Raw genomic sequence first — 22,570 nt, forward strand, 5'->3', positions numbered from 1 at the left:
TTCACATTTAAAAACTATTAATAATTAATTTACATGACAAAACTAACTCAAAATCTTATTCGATGGATATATATACAAATAAATATTGGTTGTGTAATATTTATATATGTATTGTTATTTTATTGCTATCGATTTATTAATTTATATTTTTTTATGGAAGGATTTTTGCTACTAATTTTAATTTAATCAAAAACTAAATTTAAAGATAATTTTAAAAATATTACCCTGCACATTGTCTTCGATTAATTGATTTTATGTTAGGCACAACTGCTGGGCTTAAAGCTAATGAGGTGGGCTCTCATTGTTTTAGGCCTATATTGCCATAACCGATTGGAAAATTAAAACAAACAAAAGAATTTGAAAATTTTGAAAATTTTATTTACGTCCTCTCTCCACACCGCTTCCGTCTTCACCAATTAGGAAAGAGAGAAGACATAAGGGAGCGTTGTGGTCTCACTCGCATCGAGAAATTAACAACACATCGCCGGAAATGACGAAGCGGAATCTCCGATCGAAGGTCTTAACCGTGGGAGAAGACGCTGAGCAACTCTACCAGAAGAGGATCCGAGATCTGGAGTCAGTGAATGAAGCTCTCAAGGTTTCTTTTCCCTCTTCCCATTTTTTTTTTTAAAATTATTCTCGGATTTTAAAATAAGGGATTTGTATACTGGCTGTATAGTAAAACGATTTTTTTTCTTGATTTTGTAATTTTGAAAAATTTCTGCTCGAATCCTATTCTCGGTTTTCCCTCTACCCATATTTTTTTTTTTTTTTTGAATTTTTTTGGCTGGTTTGCTACATCGATTTTTAGTTTTGATTTCGTACTCTCTGAAAAATTGTTTGCTTCAAAGAGTATTCCGAGCTCATGGAAAATTTCGTTCTATTCATGTCTGATAGATAATCCCCGTCGATTCAGTTTCTCAGCATGCACAAAATTTTCTTATAGAAGTATGAAACTGCAATACCGTTCATTGTTTTCCTTCTTAAAAGCTGTTCAGTTCTTTGTGATAATGGAATTAGATTACCTGTTGATATTCCTGGAATCATTTGAGCTATGATTTTGGCTAGTCCTACGTTTTATATATCTCTATGTATTATTTAGTTCCTAGGAAATATTTCTATTCGATTAGAAATTTCGGAAACTTATTTTGTATTTTGTCATCTTGAAATGACCATGTTGAAATTTGGCAGTGCGAAGTGGAAGAGCTAAGTTCCAAATTGGCTGATGTTTCGATTAGTTCTTCTACTGGTACCTTACAGTCAAGCAGAAAGTTTTCTCACAAGTCTAGTGCTACAAAAGTGGAGGTGAATCAGTTTTTGAGGTTTTCAGATTCAAAGACATATATGCTATACCATGCTTATTTTCATAAACGTAATACTTGTATAGATTATAAGCTCAAGGACTAAGTCAAATTTGCGCTCTATGTGCTCAACAAAGAAGCATAAATCCGAGAGCTCTGTAAAACAGTTCGATGGTGAAGTCCAGAAACTTAAGGCGCAAAAGGTGAGCATCTTCTTGCAAACATTGTAGAATTGCAGCAGTTTTCGTTGGGTGTTTTACGTATGTGAGTTGTGACTACTCTTCAGGTTAAGTTGCAGTGCAAGATCAAGCTAGACTCTATGCAATTCAGACTATCGAAAGCTTCACTAGAAAAGGAAACTCTTCAGGTACGCCAAGATCAGTTTGGATACATCCTTTCTTGATGGGCTTGATCGTCAATTTGCTAGCCCTGTCTAGTGATTTTAGCCTTCTTATGAAACTTCAGGTTCTTAATTAAATAATTGTTCTCTTCTACAGCTTAAAAAAGAGCTAAGGAGGAGCGAGTTCGAAAAACAGGTCCTGTCAGCTTTGAACAGGCGCCAGAAACAGGTATTCATTCTGCTGATTGTTCAATGTTTATATGTAGTTTCCGGCGACCCTTTTTTACTGAGTCCATGCGGCTTGTTGATTTCTGTATTTTGTTAAATCAGATTTTGCAGCTGAAGAATGCACAAGCTTTGACAGCCCTGAAACGCCTTAGATTGCTGCTGCAATCTAAAAAGATATCTTCGAACAAAAATAAAGGTCACATAACAGCTAGCTAGTATCCGTTACCTTTTTTCTTCTTGCTACTTTTTTTTCCCTAAAGTTGAAGTGACTTCTTTGTATTTTCCAGGCCCACCAAAAGGAACAAGCTCTAAGATTGAGGTATGTGGTACCTGAACCCAAGCATCAACAAAAATTTAAGCAATTCGTTAATATTACATAGGTCTTTAACTGCACTATTGATTAGAAACTTTAGTATATTTACCTTACATTTCCGGATGGAAGATATAGGTTCCTGATATTCCTTGTTACATGTGGCTTGGTATTGATTTCTATAAGTTGGAACTGCAAACAGTTTTTGATTATGGTGGTGCAGGATTCTAGCAATGAAGTTGGGCTACTAATGAAGTTGAATAAGATTCATTCTGATTACGAACGCCAAATGAAAGAGTAAGCTCTCAAATGTTTCTTGTTGCTATTGCAACTCCCTAAACTTATTTCCAAGCTATCATGCCTCCCTAAAATTTCTGATTACTTCACTACACTGAAATTATGTGTTCCGTACTATTTTTTATCAGAATAGCTGTTGAGGTAAAAAGATTCAGCCTAGAGGCGAATGTGTTGAAGGCAGAATTTGAGGGAGAGCAAAACTCATTGTAAGTTTGATAGTTAGCTAAAGTTTTTGTTGTAGCCTCAATTTTATTCTCTAAAGGTGATCATCTTTGCTTCTCCAATTTAGCTCTGCGTCACTTGACAGCGGAATCAACCAGACCCCGATTGACTCGGAACTAAAGGAACTTAAAGAGGAGTTTAGCAAACTGAGTACTCTAGTCAGCCAGATGGAGATGGCCAAATGTCAACTCAGTGAAACAGATAAAGTTCAGGTTATAAATTTGGAGATGAACGTTTAAATTTATCATTAAATAACTAGTCTTTTGTGGTCTGACTTTTTAATTCTAACTGTTCATCAGAGCGAACCAGCTGAATACTCTGTTCCCAGCAAGGATTCCTACGATGAATCAAACTTGGAGCTCTCTCAACCAAAAACTTCTGAGGAAACGATCTACAATACCAATGATCAATCAAATTTGGAGCCATCTCAACTGGAAACTTCTGAGGAAACGCTATGCAAAACCAATGATCAATCAAATTTAAAGGCATCTCAACCGGAAACTTCTGAGGAATCGCTTTGCAAAAGAGAGGAGAACAAAGTGGACGTGTGTTGCTCTTGCACTAAAAAATCTCTTTGCAAGACCAAAAATTGCAAATGCAGAGCAAATGGAAGTGGGTGCGGTATCTCTTGTGGCTGCATAGCTTCCAAATGTAGCAACAGAGAAGAAAACGTAAGATCCGATAAAGCAATGCAACCAGTAGATGGTAAGAAGCCTGTTGGGATTAGTCGTGATGACAAGGAAGCAAACAAACAACCGTTACGTGATATAGGGAATATACAAGTAAGCTGAATCTTCTTCTGCAACCTCTAATTAGGCCAACCATCTTACATATCCGGTTATAACTTTTAACTTTGGATTCTACAGGAAGCTGTAAAAGTTGGTAAGTTGAGAAAAATACAGAAACAAGTTGCTAAGAAGTAATGGAAAAAAATGACATGATATAAAAGTAAACAGACAACCCAAGAAGCTTCAAGACCTTGTTTTAAGTTTTTCTTTTTTCTCTCCTTTTTTTTTGTTACAAATCCTTTTCTTCCATTTTGTCTTAATGTTGTAAAAGCAAAGGTAACAGACTTTGGCTATGCATATGTTGATTTCGAGAGGTTAGTAATAATAGGGATGTTTTATGGGTAGACAATGTAGTCCCCAAGATTTACCTTGAACATATGGAAGTCATGAATCGTTCGTCAATTCAAATTTTCGGCCGAGACAGATTTGCGGGTGATCCAAGAAATTTCTTACTCTATCAGCCGATGTCTTAAACATACATGAAAAATATCATCGACTGAGCTTAAGGAGTTACCCAACGCCTAAGGTAGGGTTTTGTTTGGATAAACTTACTGAAAAAACTTGAAAATAACGGAAATGGAGTTGTCTTCAAAGATGTATGACAGGATGTGTTATACCAAAAGTATGTACATACATTTTCAAGCACCTTTTTCAACACGCCCATCGGTGAAGGTGAAATGTAATGCAATGCTGTTTTTTAGCGTGTTAATGGCAGGTCGAGAAACCTCTCTCCGAAAAGAACTCAAAATTTTCGATCTTTGTTAGAAACAATTGTCTTTGGAAATCCATCAAGATGCACCACTTTTGTATAAGAATGAATCCACCAACCTAATAAGCACAAGATTATCAGGAGATTAAGGCCGAAATGGTTGATGGAAGATGATTGTGATGACTTTACTTGTATTAATTGCGTATACACCGAATGATGTATATAGGACACAAACTAGATTTAGTTTATCAAGAAAGATGATCCTCACAAATGATCTAGTCTCACACATGAAAACAAGAGAGAATGAATCCACAATCCACAATCTAACTAAAACTCGCCAACAAATCAAAAGCACTAGGTGTTTTGAAGCAAAATACTTAGGTTCTCTTTTTATTATCAAACATGTGTGAATCAAAAGTACACGAGAAGAGGTATCCTTAATTATATGTAGAGGACGGAGATGATCTTGAGAGGATGGATGGTCGAAATCATTCTTCCAAAAGTTGACAATAGGATGAATTAAGCGATTGATGCCTGCATTACACCACTTTTTGATCGACCTTGCTAATAATGTGTTATAAAAATATTTCATATATAATGGGAACACAATAATCAAGAAAAAAACTATGTTATAACAAGAATATCGAAAAGGGAAACAGAGAATGTGTAGTTCTGATAAGCCTTTCAGAGTATATGTTCGACGCGAGAAGAAGGTGGAGGAAGAAGAGAAGAGCTGAAGTGGCTAAGAGGACACGTGGAGGAAGTTGAGAGGAAGAATAGTGTGAACACGTAGAGTAGAGTGTGAACACATATACTATAAATAAAGAGTCATGTTGACTATAGGGGGTATGTTGAATTGTGTTTAGAGTGGCGATATGAGCTACAGGAATTCTGTTATGGTCGTTATGAGATCTAACGGATTCTGATACAGGAGAAGAGATATCTTGTATTCTATTCACAATCGATATACGAAGCATTTACAGAGAGATTCATAGTAGATTCTATCAAAATGGTGCGTAGTGACAAGATCGAAGTATCGCAGAGAGGAAACACCGATAGTGAAATGGGAAGCGAAGACGATGAGGGAGGAATTTCGTCGGTGAAAGAAGAATTGAAATATCTGCAAGGAGGATTTCAGCGATTGTGCAAAACATCAACGGAAACGGAAACGCGAATAACGGAGCTCGATTCGAAGCTCGAGTCAATATTATCAGCGATTCAACAGCAATCGCGACTTCCGGCGAGATCTGACGGCGGTGCACAACCGATTGAGATACCGGAAACATCTCAAACCGCAAATCAGGTACACAACCCTAATCTGGGAACTTACCGGAATGATTACCCGCTAGGTTATCGGCCAGGTCATTCTGATCTCGCGAATAGAGAAAGTATGCTCAAGAAGATCGAAATGCCGATTTTCGACGGAACATCACCGTATATGTGGATCGCAGACGTTGAACAGTTTTTTCAGCTTGGTAGATATGATGATGATGCGAAATTAGATCTGGTCGCATTGACACTGACTGGGAAAGTTAAGAAGTGGTATATTTGGGTGAGAAAACGTCAAGGATTTCGCAGTTGGAGGGATTTTCTGGACAAAATGTTGCTCAGATTTGCAGATAAATTGGAAGATGAACCAGGCAAGAGACTGTACTCGATCAGGCAAACGGGTTCAATCAGTGACTACGTAACAGAGTTTGAAGATCTGTCAGCTCAAGTACCAGGCGTTGATGACAAAGGATTAGAAGATATTTTTTACAATGGTTTGACTCAAGAAATGAAAGAAGTCATAAAGATGAAGGAACCAAAAGGATTGGCAAATCACATAGCTGCAGTGCTGAAAATGGAAAGCAGTATGTTTTGTAAAGTGGTAGGAGAAGTGAACAGAAAGGATACAGGACAGACGATAACAACAGGATACCAACAACGACAGTACAATTCCTTCATCAACAATAAACAAGGGATACAACCGTTCAAACCTAAAGTGCTACAGATTGAGAAAAATGAGAATAAAGACCAACAACCAACAGAGAGACAACAGCTAAGACCAAGACAGAAATTCACTGATGCTGAGCTAGATTTGAAAAGAAGTAAAGGTCTATGCTTCAAATGCGATGCCAAATGGTTCTGAGGTCATGAGAATATCTGTCCAAAAAGAGAACTTCGAGTATTAACAGTTCTGAATGGTTTTGAAGTGGAGGTTCTAGACGACAGTATGTTTGAGTTGAGTGACGACGAGATGCAAAAAGGGGAACTAAGGCACTTATCATTGAATGCTTTTTTAGGGATCAAATCACCAAAAACAACAAAGATCCACGGCACAATTGGGAACACTAAAGTAATCATCATGTTGGACAGTGGAGCATCTCATAACTTCATTGCACCTTCAACTGTATCTCAAGCCAAGTTACAAGTGACAGAGAATGCTTCACTAGACGTTTTGTTGGGAAATGGACTTCAGGTCAGAGGTTTGGGGACATGTAACAAGGTGTGATTCACATTATCACGTTTTGAATTCACAGCAGACTTCATAGCTCTTGAACTGGGTAATGTGGACATGATTCTGGGCGTACAATGGCTTGAGACACTCGGGAAATGTCTGGTAGACTGGAAAAAACAGGAATTTTCATTCCAATATGGGGATCAGTGGATCACACTGTATGGAGACACCAATTTACACCATCAACGAGTGTCCCTCAAATCGTTTACCAATCCAGCGATAATCAAATCGAAAGGAGTATTACTGGAGTTCAAAGGAACACGAGTGGAAGACAAGAAAGAATTGGAAATGCACCCTGCTATAGCAGACCTGTTAGAAGAATTTGAGCATGTTTTTGCAATCCCTACGGGATTACCACCTATACGGGTCGAGAGCATAGCATCACATTGGTAAATGGAGCAGGACCAATCAATGTGAGACCGTATAGGTATCCGCATATGCATAAGGAAGTCATGGAGAAAATGGTAAGGGAGATGCTAGAGGCCGGGACCATAAGACAAAGTGTGAGTCCGTACTCTAGCCCTGTCCTTTTAGTCAAGAAGAAGGACGCAAGTTGGCGCTTCTGTATTGACTATAGGGCATTAAACCGAGCCACTATCCCTGACAAATTTCCTATTCCAATGATCGATGAACTCTTGGATGAATTGCATGGAGCGGTAGTCTTCTCGAAATTGGACTTGAGATCAGGTTACCATCAGATAAGAAAGAAGGAAACTGATATAGAGAAGACAGCGTTTAGAACGCATGATGGTCACTATGAGTTCGTTGTAATGCCTTTCGGCTTGACGAATGCACCAGCGACATTCCAATCACTGATGAATGATCTATTTCGACTGTTTCTTCGGAAGTTCGTACTAGTGTTCTTTGACGACATACTCGTATACAGTCGAAACATAGAGGACCATAGAGACCATCTGAGAGTTGTTTTGAAAGTTTTTGCAGATCATCAACTCTTTGCAAATAAAAAGAAATGCTTATTTGCGAAACAGTCTGTAGATTACTTGGGACATATCATTTCTGCAGAAGGAGTATCTACAGACCCAAGTAAAACGTCAGCAATGAACAGTTGGCCAACACCGAGGACAGTGAAAGAACTGAGAGGGTTTCTTGGATTAACCGGCTACTACAGGCGATTTGTGAGAAATTATGGACAGTTGGTTAAACCCTTAACAGAACTACTGAAGAAAGACAATTTTATATGGTCACAAACAGCTCAGTTGGCATTTGATACGCTTAAAACAACTCCTTTCACAGTTGTATACGGACGAGAACCACCTGCAGTGATCAGATTTGAGGAAGAGGGTCAACAACAAACTTTGAACTGGAATCAAGGCTGAGGGAACGTGATATGATGTTGGAACAGATAAAGGAAAACTTGAGAAGAGCTCAGAGTTTGATGAAAGCACAGGCTGATAAGCACCGTCGCCAACAGGAATTCGACGTAGGGACGAAGATATATCTTAAACTAAGACCGTATAGGCAATCGTCAGTTGCAAGAAGACTTTGCCAAAAATTAGCAGCTCGCTACTACGGGCCTTTTGAGGTTTTGGAAAGAATTGGCAAAGCCGCGTATAGGTTGCAACTTCCAGAAGGGTCGAGAATACATCCAGTGTTCCATGTGTCTCAACTTAAAGAAGCATTGGGAAACGATCAGCAAGTAACAACGTTACCTTTGGCTTTATCTTTAAGTGAGGAACCGATGATTCAACCATCAGCTGTGTTAGATACTCGCTACAATACGGAAGGTGAATTGGAGGTGTTAGTATCATGGGATAACTTGCCAGCACACGAATCCTCTTGGATATTAGCTCGTGAAATTCAGGCTCAATTTCCAGATTTTGAGCTTGAGGGCAAGCTCCAAGTCGAAGGGGGGGGGGGGGGGGTATTGATAAGCCTTTCAGAGTATATGTTCGACGCGAGAAGAAGGTGGAGGAAGAAGAGAAGAGCTGAAGTGGCTAAGAGGACACGTGGAGGAAGTTGAGAGGAAGAATAGTGTGAACACGTAGAGTAGAGTGTGAACACATATAGTATAAATAAAGAGTCATGTTGACTATAGGGAGTATGTTGAATTGTGTTTAGAGTGGCGATATGAGCTACAGGAATTCTGTTATGGTCGTTATGAGATCTAACGGATTCTGATACAGGAGAAGAGAGATCTTGTATTCTATTCACAATCGATATACGAAGCATTTACAGAGAGATTCATAGTAGATTCTATCAAGTTCATCTTATTAATTAATATGAAACTCTTTGATCTTGTGTTCATTCTTGTGTATATACAAGAGGGAAATCTGTCTATTTATAGACATTCAAACTATGTTTGTAAAAAAAAAAAAGCTTCATTTTATGCAATAAGCCTAAGATTAAGTCTTCTTAACCAGATAGAGTGAAGCATCATATGCATCACATCGTAGGGCTGAGCTGGACGATTCAACACGAAATGCCGCTTCACTTCTAAGACTCGCTTATACATCTTCAAGTATCTTACAAGAGAGACAGTCTCTAGAATCGTTTTGATCTCACTTATCCTAGAAACAGGGATTTGTATGGAGAAGGAGTCCCAATTAAGCACATCACTAAATGGTAATGAATAATTATCTGATATGATCACGGGTACACAACCAGCGTATATGGCCTCAACTTCCCTTGGGCTAGCGACCTCCCAACCACTCGGGCATAGACAAAACTTGCTCATTCCCATTAATTTTGTATAATCTTTTCCTGGGGGAAGACGTTCATAAACTTGTACTTCACTGTCCTTTTCTTTCCAGTGTTTAAATAAGATTTTCCGGATCTCGCCGTGTGTTCTTCCAGCAAAAAACGCTAGTATAGATCGAACTCTCGGTGATTTCCCAAGAAAAGATGGACCCAATTTACCTTTTGGAAGGTAGATCTCTGGAATGGATACGTCTATGCTCGGCCTGAATCCTTCCGAGGTGTTAGCATTGCAAAGTCCCCTTATGAATTTTTCGAACAACTTTGGATTCCCATCGATCACGTCTGGTGCCTATATATATGAATATAAATTAAAATTACACAATACGCATGTTATCATATATCATTTAAAAATAGAATCAAACAATTACATGATGATTAGCAATTATAATTTGAAAATAATGAATTTCAGGAAGATTTCAATACCTAAAGTATTTATATAACTAAGTGTTAAATCTCTAATGTGTACTCTCTTTTTTTTGTTATGTTCCTACATTAGTTTTTTAAAATTACTATATTGCAGTTGATATATCTTTTAAATTATATGATAAATAATACACTCGTATACATACTATAATAATATTAAGGTTCGTATGCTACACTATTTATTTATCTTTAGCGATTTGCAATATCTAACATATTTAGGAAGTCCTTTTTTGAATTCAACCGAAACTGGTTTGTTAACAAAATTTTAAGATATTGGTAGAAGATGTCTAATATTTATACTCTCCGATCCAAGATCAAATAAGAAAAAATTACGTACCCAGTCATGGCATGATACCATGAAATGGTCGCCTCCCTGGCTTTTGTTCCAGTAAGGATACTTAGTAGCAACTACATCAACGTAATCCTCTATAAGGCGGTGTAGGCGGGCACGAGAAAATCCTTCGACAGAGTTGATGGGCTTGTAGACGAAGTGGATGACCTTGGCGACGCTAAATGGGAGGAAGAAGACGTGAGCATTATCAGGGTGATCTGCCCGAAAACGGCTTCTTTTTGGGCCCTCCAAACACATTTCGTCCATGAATTGTCCTTCTATACCATAAATGTCATTAACAGGGCCATCATGGAACAATGGGGGCTCTCCCTCTGTGTATGTCCACACCTTAAAACGATTCATCATTTCTGCATGGCTCCTGATTTTCGTGCATTTAAGAGTATGAGAGCAAAGTTTATACAGTAAAACCTCTATAAATTAATAATGTTAGGACCATGATATTTTATTAATTTATCGTGATATTAATTTATCTATAAATTAATAATTATTAATTTATAGAGAAAATTTGTTTTCCACATATAATTTTTTACAAATTTATTTGGAATAATATTATAATTTAAAATTTTAACAAATTTCATAATTTAAATTATGATTAAAAATTATAATTATCACAATAAAATAGTTTTTCACCATATTGGATTGTCCATATAAAAAATATACATGTTTATAAGTTTAAAATTTATCAAAAACATATGGCTACTATCAGTATTATTGATGATAAAATTGAAGATAACACTACAATACATTTAAAATATTTACATGTAAGAAAATCAATTATGACATCAAAAAATCATTATAAATTTTGATTGTATATAGTAAAACAGCAATAAGAGCTACTGATATGATAATTAGAGAGATGAGAACCAATGAGATTTCAACTTTAACTAAAAAAGAATATGTTAGTCATATTTTAAAATAGTAAATTTACATATATTTGCATAAATTTATATAATTATTAATTTATGTTTTTATTGGGACCATATATTTATATAAAGATTTCAAAAAAATTATTATCTTATTATCTTATCGAAATTGATGTATTTTTACATTGGCCCGACTTGGAACCAGCAAAATTTATTAATTTATAGTGATTATTAATTTATTGAGTATTAATTTATAGAGGTTTTACTGTATATTCAAGTACAAATGTAACGTTCGCATTAATGGTTATCGGTTTTTTTTTTTAATTATTGGCCTCTATCATTTATAGACATGATGCACACGACTTAAAAACCGTATCCTGTTTGCACAATCATGTTAGCTTTATATTGAAGAGTGTAAGAGAACTTTCCCTTGTGAAGAAATTAACTAGCTTTGCTGTTTGCATCAGAGCTAATTGAATTAGTGCACAAACTTATATATCCTGAAGTTATAATATGTTAATTTAGATAGATGATTAGTCATTTGAAAACTCGTTTTACAGAAACAGTTAATATATAGTTTTGAAGAGTTTGTAACATATACAGGTAACTTCCGATTTTTGGTTTCTGAATCTCGATGTTGATTTAAACAGTTTTTTTGTTTAGAGATTATGCACCGAGGACCGTAGATCTCTTCATGCCGGAAATTTGTCTAGTGCAACTTAAACTCTCGACCTTTGGGTCTAAAGATCCCTTGGACAACCAATTATATTGCGCAGGTCAGTCCTTGGTTAAAGCTCATGAAATATAAACTTTAGGTGTTAAAGTTTACATAAAATTTTGAGAGCATCCTTTATGTAAAAGAATCTTGTAATTGCAGTGGTATGTTTCTTGATATTAAACAGCTTTTGAGATTATGAGAAAGAAAGATACGTCAACACATAATAACTCTTTAAAAAAGAATCTTATATTTTGCATTATTGATTTTGATGAGAAGATGATTTGTCTTATACATATGTGTACACCTTTTTATTCTTTTTTTATGCTTTACATAGTTAATTTTGTTAGTATTGTTAAGTTAACCTGGCACCAACTAATTAAGCATTTTTTTTCTTTTCTTTCTCTTTATAACTCTTTTCAAAATATATATAGGCGATTATTGCCACCGGAATAATTTACAATGAAAACATTTAACAAGTAATTAATAATTAAGTAACCGAGTGCAAGTGGCTCCCATTTATGATGTGCTTCTCGGGCATAAGGGGTTAAAACTTAAAAGTGTTAGGGCTTGAGCCAATATATATAAAGTAAAGTTATAATATGAAACTTTTCATTCTTCAGAAAGAGTAAAATAATACTCCATTTCCACACACAAAAAGAGTAAAATAATACATCATTAAAACCTTTTCCATAATAATTTTTTAACGAATGAGCTCATGATCAAAAGTCATTAGGATGATCCTTTAAAATATAAAAGTAGTTGAATAAAAATATAGAGATAATTAGAAATTTAGGACAATTTCCCAAACCATTTGTCCTTTTAGAATTTATTATCTTAGATATTGTCCCTCTAATATTTACTTTTATTAAAATCTAAAATTATCCTTAAAATTTCATTCTAGTATTTTTTAAAAAATATTTTGATATTCACCTTAAATATAAAAAAATTAAAAAATAAATAAAAAACCAACAAAAGATAAAAAAAAAATTCTCGTCTCCACAACAACAAAAAAAACAGCAAAAAATATTCCAACTACTTTGTTTTATGAAGACACATGTCACACATCAGAAGTTTGGCTATCTTTGTAGGAGTTTCCACCGATAGATCAATCTCAAATTTAGACACCAAATATATAAATGGACTGGTTTGAGGTAATTCTAACGGTGCGATAAAAAATTATGCCAATTTTTGTGAAAACAATCCAATTTAGCGAGCAAATGAAGCAAGTGCAGAAAAAGCAAAAAAAAAAAGAAGAAGACAAGAGGTCTCGAACTCGGAGGTTTGAGTTAATAGAAAGCGATAAAAATCTATTGTTGCTCAGCACATTATTCGAATTTATTATAACGGTTTTAATACTTAATCTCAACATTAGAAAAATATTAAAAAAAAATTCAAAAAAAAGGAAAGTGAATTATTTGAAAATATTCAGTTGGATGGATAAGCATACGAATCCTAGATTTTCCAGATTCTGTAATGATTTACTAGAATACATATTCTATATTACATAGAACAAAGAATGATTGCTTCTTTTTTTTTTTTTTAGAACAAAGAATGATTGCTAGAATTCACATTCGGTTAAAATGTAGAATGTAGTAAAAAATATAGAACATGTATTCTAGTAGTTGTAGAACTCTAAAGAGTTTGTAGAATACATATTCTATACGACTAACAGAATGAAGAAGAACATGTAGAACATCTATTCTAGGTTTCGTAGATTGTAGAAGAATATGTAAAAAACATATTCTAAAAATTGTAGAATGTAGAATACGTCTTCTACATGTTGTGGAAATAATTTTTAAAAATTTAAAACTTTCCATAATTGAATTTCGGTAATTAATTTATTTCTATTTTTAGTATTTTCGATTTTTTTTTAAAAAAGCGAAACATTAAATTCAAATTTCTTAAATTAATTTCAACATTAATTAAAGGGTATTTAAGTCTAAAAGTGACAAAAGTCCAAAAAGTGACAATATGCAAAATGTGTCCTAAATTTATAATTCTCCCTTGAATATATGTAATATAAAATCCTTATAACATTCAATAGTAAAATTCCAAAAAAAAAAAAGAATAGAGGCTTTTGCTTATTGAGAGGCATCTCACCGGAGCCGTTAAGTGTAAGTTGCGTAATTGTGTTTGTCTTTATTGTAATCGTAATTTAATGCTAGGTTATCTGATGATGATTAAATCGATGTAAAATGGTTGGAAAAAGAAAAATCCACGTGAAATATGTCAGCGCTTTCTTTGACTATTCTAAGAAACAAGAAGTACTGTACTAGTAATTTAGTAAATTACCAAACTAAGAAAATAATTAAAAGTAACTCAACTGATGAAAGGCGGCTGGATTTTTGTAGAGAGAGCTGCGATAATTTTGTGTCAAAGCTGCCTTCTTAATTGCTGCTCTTGATTTTGCCAGCTCTGCTTCTATTTTATCCAACCCACTTCTTTTCTAATCATAACGAGAACAAGGAAAATAAAAGTAAAAAGTCGAAGATTAGAAAAATCAAGGGTGTTAAAAAAAATAATAATAATAAAGGGTAACGTAAAGATTCTCTGTTTTTTGTTTTTCAATTTCTCTTTGGATCAACCACCAAATTAAATAAGAAAAAGCAATCGAGAAGGACCTAAGCCAGAGGAGAAGAGTTTACAAAATTAAAAAAGATTACATACCCTGATAACAATTCTTTTACTTGTAGGACTTGGAGACTTCTTTCGGTTACCTGGATCAGAGAAAGAAGAAGAGAAAGAGACTGAAGAAATAGTAGTGTTTGTTGTCTTGCTCTGTCCAAGAAGAGACATAGGAGAAGGAGAAAAGATTGAAGCAAGAGTATTGTTTGTTGAGTTGCTTTGTTCCACAAGAGACATAGGAGGAGAAGAAGAAGAGACTGAAGCATGAGTATTGTTTGTAGAGTTGCTTTGTTCGAGTGGCGACAGAGAAGGAGGAGTGAAAGAGACAGAGACAGAAAATTGGTTTCTGTAATCGATGAAAGGCTTATTAGAGGGCTTTGTATAGACAAAAAGTGAAAGAGAAATCAGAATAAGAGAGATTGAGAAAAGGGTTAACAGAGAAAGAGAGCATATTCTTGATCTTGGAGCAGCCATGGTTGATCTTGGACCGGACATGGATATGTTTCTCTCTCTCTCTCTTTCTCTTTTTCTTGGATTCCTTAGTCTCAAGAGGAAGACACAAGAGCAGCCATGAGATATGTTTTTTTTTTTTTTTTGATTCTTTACTCTCAAGAGGAAGACACAAGAGAATTTTGGAACTGAGGAGGAAGGAGAAAAGTCATAAAGATTCTGTGTTACGTCTCTATCATATATCATTAATCATTTAGTGGGAGAAATCAGTTTTGCTTCACCAAGCAACTTGTTTCGGTTTTTTCTTTGATATTTAGTCATTTTCTAAATTATAATCCTATAATTAATGCGTTCAATAGTCCTTTATTTAATTTTATTAAAATAAATATAGAGTTGAGTCATTTCCGTAAGTTTACATCAACTTAGTGCAATTTTTTTCTTTGATTTTTAGTTGATATATGGATTAAAATAGAAAAGAAATATGATAAATAAATAGAAAGAATATAGCCTTTCCGCACAGGCTTATAAGGACGATCAAAGTTAGTTTACATGGCAATAGGAATATTCCGATGTCAACACCCATGACATATGAGGGCTGGTGGTGCTTTATTGATGCCTTTTGGAAAGCAACAGATTTGTCATCATGGAATGGTATTATTTTCAGGACAGGGTTATGGATAAAATAATGGGAGCAAGAAATGTTAGACGGAGTATGTCACCTCTGTATGCAGAGATGAAATCCCTAATTTGGACCATGCTTTGCATGATAGAGAATCAGAAGACAGAGGTTGCTTTTGTAACAAACTGTTCGGATTTGGTGCAGATGGTGTCTGAACCCGCCAAATGGCCAACTTTTGCTATACATTTGAAGGAATTCGTGAAGATCAAGGAGAAGTTTAGCTTCTTTTCACTATCACACATTCCACGCGTGAAAAATATGAAGGCAGATAACCTAGCAAGAAGTGCTCGGATTTATCCTCGTGATATTAATTATGTAAACTCGGTACCACCAGTTTGGTCTGTCAAACCGTTTTAGATATTTAGGCTGTTGACAAAAAATAGGTTAGTTTACATGGATAACTGTGATACATGCAAAAAAAGGCCAAATTATCATCAAAAGGTTAGTTTACATGGATATTAGCAGTTTGTCTTCAAAGTATTGTTCGAAATCATTTTCAGACAAATGGTTTTAGACCATATTTCGGTGAAAATTCAGTTGTCGGAATGACCGGATATTAGAATCATTGGATTCTTTGTTATGAGGATTATGAGATAGTGTATTCATATATCAAAAACAGAGTTGCTTTGAATGAGAAACGGTTATTCAAAGTGTGTGACTTTAAAAGTTTATGAACTTCAAAATTTGGCCAAATGTAAGAATTAGCAAAAGTCTCATATTGGACACTTGAGGTAAAATCATCTTTAATACTCCTTGTGTTCAGAATTATTTGAATGTTTAAGAGATTTTTTTATTCAGAATTATTTGATGTTCTCATTTTTTAATATAAAATTTAATAAACTTTTATTGTTTTTGACCTTTGATATTCTGCAGATTGTTTTCTTATTGGCTGAATTATATTTAAATGAATTATAAATAATGTTTTTAGTATAGAAAAAATAAAATTAAATGAATTATTATTCTATGTGCAAAAACCTTAAACATCAAATAATCTCCTTTATATAAAAGGGTTTACTTTCCTGGCTTTTAAGGCTGTCCACGTCAGCAAAAAAATAGGGAAAATAATCATCCAATAAAATCATTAAAACTTGCCACATCATTAGAATAAATTCTCAACTTCGAAATAGAACTCATCACCAAAACCATAATTATGATCCAACAGAGGTATTGCAACCCAGAAAGTAGAAAACACATCAGTCCATTAAATTTAGGCCCAAATCCAGCCCAACTAAAAATCTCCACCCCTTCGATCATCTTTATCGTTGCCGTTAAATTCGCAGAAAATACCAAAAATATGAATAGACAACTTCATCTAATTTACTCGCCTCCTTTTCTCCAATGAGGCCCTCTAACGATTCATCTCCCTCCCATCTGCAATACATTGGAAACAAAACATCAAGTTCAAACGACAAGCTTTTACTTCTACAAAGACGCTCTCTCTTCCAACTTTTTTTTTTTATTTGATTTCACATCTCACTTCCTACTTTTGGTTATCAAAGACTTTTCATTACTTCAATCACATAAGCTCCTATGTTTCTTATTCTCATCTCATAATACCTCTCCAATTCCTAATTTTGCAGATAAAATCCACTCTGAAATCAATGATTTAATGAGTAGCTGCGGATTCAAAAGTTTTGAGGGTGGACTTTGTGATGATTTGTTGTTCAACAATTATCGATATAGAGTCGAAATGTCAGTTCATCTCCATTCTCCAATTGTCAAGGCGACAGGTCTGTGATAATATTTTTGCTATATTGAAAATGAAAGCGAAGGAAAATCAGCTTTATGATCGATTATTTTGGCTACATATTAGGATCAAGTCTGCATACTATCTCTTTACGTCAAATCATCTTTAATCTGTTGATTTCAGTTCATTTGGTAATTTACGTTTCTTTCTATTTCACTTAATGTTCATAGTTCATACGCTATCTTAATCTATGAATTAACTACGCCCATAGTGGAAAGTAAAAAAAAAACCCCCAAATCGACAGCGGAACTTATCTTGCAGATCGACGGCGGCACCACTTCCCCGGAATCTACAATAGTACTTCCCGCTTTCTCCTATCTCTCAATCTCCATTTCTGAACGTCTCTCCTTTTTAAATTTTTCCTATTTTTGAGTTTGATTGTAAAGTTCCAGTCGTAAGTGTTCTGTCTTTCCAAGTATAGTTAATCTATTTTTCTAGATATTGAGTGAATTCTCGACTTTTTGGTTTTGGGTTTCTGGGTTATTCGTTGTCAATAAGTCTCGGGTTTAGATTGTGAACCATCTGTTCTTAGTATTTTGGGGTTGGATTTTGCTTCCAATGTTGATTCTGAGATTAAATCGTAGTGTTTGCAAGGTACTAAACTGATTGCTAGAGGTAAATGCAGGAACACCAAAAAGACAACTTCAAAGTCCGATGATGTGTACTCAAGCTTACTATGAAAGCCAAATTTTCATCAACTATGTATGTCCTTTACCTTTTTTTCCCTTCCATCAAAAAGGTTTTTATTACGGTGAATCGTACTGAATATGAGATTTGTAATTTTGTTTAGAAATTTTGCAGCTTTAACGGTTGATGGTAAGGAGAACACAGAACAAGTCCAATGCAGTGCCAGTGATATTGAAGAGGCATTTCATGAGTAAAGTCAACAAAACTTTACTTTCTCTAGGGGCAAAGTTTCATTTTGTTGAATCATGTTCGGTCTTTTTACCTTTCATGTTGAAAGTAGTCCTTGAATCTCTTCACTTTCTTTAGAATCAGTTTTTCAATATGTGAAACTAAAGTGGTTACTATAGGAGTATAAGATTGCAGTAACCACTTTAGTTCAAAAAACATTGACGCGTCCGATGTCTGATTGGAGTTCTCTAATCTAGACCATATTTTGTCTATGTTATGAGTTTTGAATGTACTTTTTCATGTTTTGATACTATAGGAGATTAAGATTTGCTCTTCGTTGGAACTGTCACCGAGATTCCAACTATCAAAGTTATTGTCATGAGGTTCACAAAAAGCTGGTGGAGAGTGCTAAACCTTTCACTAGCTCGCCCCCAGAGCTCCGTTGGGCTAAAACATGGTATTTATCTAGACCAACCGCTCTTCTCCATTTCCAACTTGGTGTAATAAAATGGTGAAGATTAGTTTTACAAAATGTAGTTTCTATTAAATGGGGAAAAACCTTAAAATAACATTCTGTGAGCTTAAAAAAAGTGTATTTCACCCATTTTTTTACATTTGATTTTTCATGTAATAAGTTATTTTGATACCATTTTTTCTCATATAAAGGAGATATGTAAATTGTAATATAGGGTTTACCTTTATTAAAGTGATATTTCATAAATTAAGTGTTCAAATTAGTATGATTTTCTGAAATACTACTATATTCATTGTTAATTTGGCAACTTACTATATATTTTATTGTATTAATCTTTCAGAAAAAATAGTATTGATACATGATATTAATATGAATATTATGAACACTATAAAATTAAAATATATTATAACAACAAAAATCCCGCGCTACGCGCGGGGCAAATACTAGTTCTGAATAAAGGGAGTAAATAAAACTTGACCAACTCTCTCCAAGCAGTTGGAGATAGCGCCACATGTCAAAAAAATATAAAATCTTTCTCCACTTTCCTCTTTGGTAATACGTTTCCAAACGACATAAATTAAACTCATCGTATCATATTCTTCTTTTTTTTTTTTTTGGAAATCTATTTTCCTTTTATTAAAAACTTAGACGGTTACAAGCCATGACTACGGTCATGCAGTTTTTAGAAAGCAATTACAAAACATTTAAAAAAGTTTAGGGTACAAGAAATGAACCACATAAAATCGAATCTTCCGCTTCGATTAACTTTAATGCTAAGAGTAAAGAGAGCTTTAGCCACGACCACCGCGGTTCCCACGTCCTTCGGTTACCACGTCCACGACCAGTGGATTGCAAACTCATCTCTTTAGCTTTTGCTGATGGTTTAACAGGTCTTTCTCGAAGAATTCTTTTCTCCGAAGGTGTCATAAGATCCAAAGAATCAGAATCTTTGTCTGAATCTGATAGATCTTCTTCTCCTACAAGAGAAATCAATGATGCAAACTTGTTAGAACCAAAATCGGGCTCAACTATACTCACACTTTCCTTTCAAACTGTGGAGTGTACTTGAGCAATAGTAGAAGTGTTGACCAGGAGAGATCTAGCAGCCTCCAAAGCAAGAGACTCAATAGCTTCATTGTTACTTAAATTTGGAGGAGTTGTTGGAAGTTCAGAAGAGGTAATCTCATTCTCACTTGCGGTGGCTGTATCTAGAGGAATGGGGGCTTCCACAATATTCTTGTTTCTGGAGGCTGTAGCTGGTGGAATTGTAGGTCCACAGTATGGTACAAATCTGGAAGCACCGACAGCATCTGAGTTATCCATTAAAACGGTTTGTAAAGAAGAGTTGGCACCTCCAAGGGAATTACTTTCAACTTCTAGACAACGATTGACCTTGTGTCCAAGTTGACCACATCTACCACATTTAGAAGGCAGCCATGCATATTCTACATCAACCAAAGAGATGATACCGTTTTGATCATCAGCCGCTACTCTTGTTGGGAATGCTTTACTTAGCTCAACCTCAACCAAAATCTTGGCTTCTCCCATGTGAATGGGATCCAACTTAGGCTGGTGTGTTGCCATAGGAGCACCTAAACCCGAGGCTATATGGCTTATTCCCGGAATAGAGTATAAGATGTTTGGAATTTTCTTTAAAGTTACCCACACCGATATGGTTTTAATCTCAGGGATAGCTAATGATGCTTCTGGGGTCCAAGCAGCAACAAACATCAAACAATCATCAACATGCCATAATCCCCTTTGGAGAACCCAAGTCCTAGTCGCTTCATCAGGAATATGGAATAAGTAATTAGATTCTCCAAGCTTCCTAATGGTTATTCTACAACTTCTTCCCCATATCTTATTGAAAACAGCAAATATCAGACCACCAGAGGGAGGAGAGTATAAAACTGGCCCAATACATATTCTTTTTGGTTCTCTAATCCTTGCAACAAAACATGTTGAGGGATTGTTACCTTTGGAGTGCCGTCCTCAAGGAATTCCGGCTCAGTTGCACGGTAGAGATTCCTTGATGCTGGATTCATTTTTGCTGCCCATGGAAACCGGCTATCATCTTCCATTGCCACTGGTTTATGAACAATCAACGGTTCATGAACCTGCTTGTTACGACCGGTCTTTGAAACTGATAAAGAAGGCCACATTTCTGGATCTGCTCGAGAGGATGAGGTCTCTGAGAAATCTAGTTTTTTAGTCCACGCACCTTTGAGAGAAGGAGATGGCCTGGATCGATGGTGATCGAGGTCTTTATTACCAACATCCTTACCGAGATTAGCAGCAGCTGTGGATTCCAGAGCTAATTTAACCGGTTCAATCACTTGAGGCTCCTCTAAGATAGACTTTGCTGCAACTAAGACCTCTGGAGCAGAGACCTCGAGGAGCATGTTCGAAGGAGGAGCGGTGACTTTATTAACCAGAGGAGAAGTAGCAGCAAGAGATACAGCTGGATTCGAGAGAGGAGCTGATTCCCGAGGTGATTTTTCTTCAAGAGATTTTCCTGCAGATATGATAGGAGGAGAAGAGCGGGAGGCGTTGGTTGCTTTCCAGCGATTCAGATAGGGCCAACGAAGATCTGGAGAATCAGAATCCTTGCTGCCGGAGTTATCTCCGACACCATCATTACGAACAAGAGATTCATCCGAAGCTTTTGGTGAGATTGGAGGGACGGAGTTGAACATATACATGACGAGAAGGGTACAGTAGTGAAGAGAAAAGAGAAGCTCGCTGGTGAGGGCAAGTCCGGCGACGATTCCGCGACGGCGGCCTCGTCGAGAGAACGATGAAAATTTTTAGGGATTCGCCTTGAAAATCGCTTTTGGGGGCGCGTGGAGGTAGCGCGTGGTCTGTAGAATATTAGCCATCGTATCATATTCTTCTTACGTTTATTTGCTTTGAATTCCTGCAAACGCTCCTTCCATCTATTCTCTCAAAATCTGCACACTCGATTAAAGATTATTTATTTGTTTGTTTTTTGCCTTCTAAATTTATATAATTAATTATGTTTTGGAAGGATTGCTGTCGTAACCTAAATGTTAGGTAAAATTAGCAAAACAACCTAACATTCTCGAAATAACCAGAACAACATTGCTTTTTAAAAAACCTCATTTTACCCTTGAGACGCTTTGATGACAAAAAACGTATTTACGAAAATGCCATTACTTTTTTTTTTCCACGTCAGCAGTACAAATCACGCGTCGAGAATTAAGTCTACCAATCTACCATCCTTTATAATAGATTTAAATTTTCTGATAGATTTATGTAAAAATTGGTAGACATAATTTTTCGATGATAGATTTTTCCCGATGTTGGTAAACTTGTTAAATGTTGGTAAACTTATGTTGATAGACTTCTTTTAATCGTTTGGTAGAGTTAATTTTTTTGATAGACATATTTGATTGTTGATAGACTTGTTTGTCTTCAAAGTAGATTTATTTTCGTGTTGGTAGATTTAGTGAGTCTAAGTTGACTTTTCGAAGTTCTATTGACCAGAATTGGTAGACTTGTTACCTCTAATGATAGACTTGTTTATCCTGAAGATAGACTTATATGAGAAGATATTATATCTACTACAGTGTTATTTTTTTCGTTATGATAGTGTTGTTTTATTCATGGTAGACTTACTTAAAAATAGTAGACTTATTATGGAGAAGTAGACTTATTTTCAGTTAGGTAGACTTAAAATTCAATAAGAGGTTTTAGATGTGTGATAGATATATTTGAGTATGTAATAGATATATTTGATATCGATAGACATATTGGCCAAAAATAGATATATTTCACCCTTATAATAGACATATCCTTCTTTTGGGAACGTCGATGTTGGTAGACTTATTGAAATGTTGATAGACATATTGAAAATTGATAGAGATATATACTTTACAGAAGGGTAGACTTAATAATGTGAAATGACAACTTTGTCCAGCAGTTATTATCGAATTTGTTTGTCCCAATC

General features: G+C 35.3%; 2 protein-coding genes and 1 long non-coding RNA gene across 7 annotated transcripts; 2 read left to right on the forward strand and 1 right to left on the reverse strand.

Annotated features, from left to right (window-relative positions):
• The first annotated feature begins 411 nt into the window (after positions 1–411).
• LOC18013108 (kinesin-like protein KIN-4C) lies at positions 412–3,918 on the forward strand. 3 transcript variants are annotated; one of them, XM_006395915.2, is made up of 12 exons: positions 412–598; positions 1,192–1,305; positions 1,388–1,504; positions 1,588–1,668; positions 1,799–1,870; positions 1,972–2,065; positions 2,157–2,188; positions 2,403–2,476; positions 2,605–2,682; positions 2,766–2,910; positions 2,998–3,480; positions 3,565–3,918. In XM_006395915.2, exons 1-12 carry the CDS (start codon positions 491–493, stop codon positions 3,619–3,621), a joined length of 1,455 nt encoding a protein of 484 aa, XP_006395977.1. In that variant the 5' UTR covers positions 412–490; the 3' UTR covers positions 3,622–3,918. The 3 variants fall into 3 exon arrangements, with proteins under 3 accessions (XP_006395977.1, XP_024007655.1, XP_024007656.1); XM_024151887.1 differs by having other exon boundaries at positions 2,784–2,910; XM_024151888.1 differs by having other exon boundaries at positions 1,439–1,504.
• Positions 3,919–8,906: 4,988 nt separating this feature from the next.
• LOC18013109 (xylogalacturonan beta-1,3-xylosyltransferase) lies at positions 8,907–15,018 on the reverse strand. 3 transcript variants are annotated; one of them, XM_024151379.1, is made up of 4 exons: positions 14,437–15,018; positions 14,094–14,210; positions 10,174–10,546; positions 8,907–9,702 (listed from the first exon to the last, which is right to left on the reverse strand). In XM_024151379.1, exons 1-4 carry the CDS (start codon positions 14,658–14,660, stop codon positions 9,040–9,042), a joined length of 1,377 nt encoding a protein of 458 aa, XP_024007147.1. In that variant the 5' UTR covers positions 14,661–15,018; the 3' UTR covers positions 8,907–9,039. The 3 variants fall into 3 exon arrangements, with proteins under 3 accessions (XP_024007147.1, XP_024007145.1, XP_006395978.1); XM_024151377.1 differs by having other exon boundaries at positions 14,094–14,215; positions 14,437–15,017; XM_006395916.2 differs by having other exon boundaries at positions 10,174–10,551; positions 14,098–14,215; positions 14,437–15,016.
• Positions 15,019–17,023: 2,005 nt separating this feature from the next.
• On the forward strand, positions 17,024–18,138 carry LOC112083562. Its single transcript, XR_002897698.1, has 3 exons — positions 17,024–17,253; positions 17,896–17,972; positions 18,061–18,138. It is a non-coding gene; the product is annotated as an uncharacterized LOC112083562 (long non-coding RNA).
• The last annotated feature ends 4,432 nt before the right edge of the window (positions 18,139–22,570 follow it).

The sequence above is a fragment of the Eutrema salsugineum genome, unplaced genomic scaffold (assembly GCF_000478725.1).
Source record: "Eutrema salsugineum unplaced genomic scaffold, Eutsalg1_0 scaffold_6, whole genome shotgun sequence".
Taxonomy (NCBI): Eukaryota; Viridiplantae; Streptophyta; class Magnoliopsida; order Brassicales; family Brassicaceae; genus Eutrema; species Eutrema salsugineum.

Bases quoted from the DNA above. Each gene is read 5' to 3' on its own strand.
- LOC18013109 (XM_024151377.1), bottom strand. From the start codon at position 14,889: ATGTCCGGTCCAAGATCAACCATGGCTGCTCCAAGATCAAGAATATGC. The intron at 10,547-14,093 runs GTTGAGTTACTT...CACGAAAATCAG, and splicing joins AATCCAGCCGCCTTTCATCA to GAGCCATGCAGAAATGATGA. The intron at 9,703-10,173 runs GTACGTAATTTT...TCATATATATAG, and splicing joins TGGTATCATGCCATGACTGG to GCACCAGACGTGATCGATGG.
- LOC18013108 (XM_006395915.2), top strand. From the start codon at position 491: ATGACGAAGCGGAATCTCCGATCGAAGGTCTTAACCGTGGGAGAAGAC. The intron at 599-1,191 runs GTTTCTTTTCCC...GAAATTTGGCAG, and splicing joins CAGTGAATGAAGCTCTCAAG to TGCGAAGTGGAAGAGCTAAG. The intron at 2,189-2,402 runs GTATGTGGTACC...ATGGTGGTGCAG, and splicing joins GAACAAGCTCTAAGATTGAG to GATTCTAGCAATGAAGTTGG.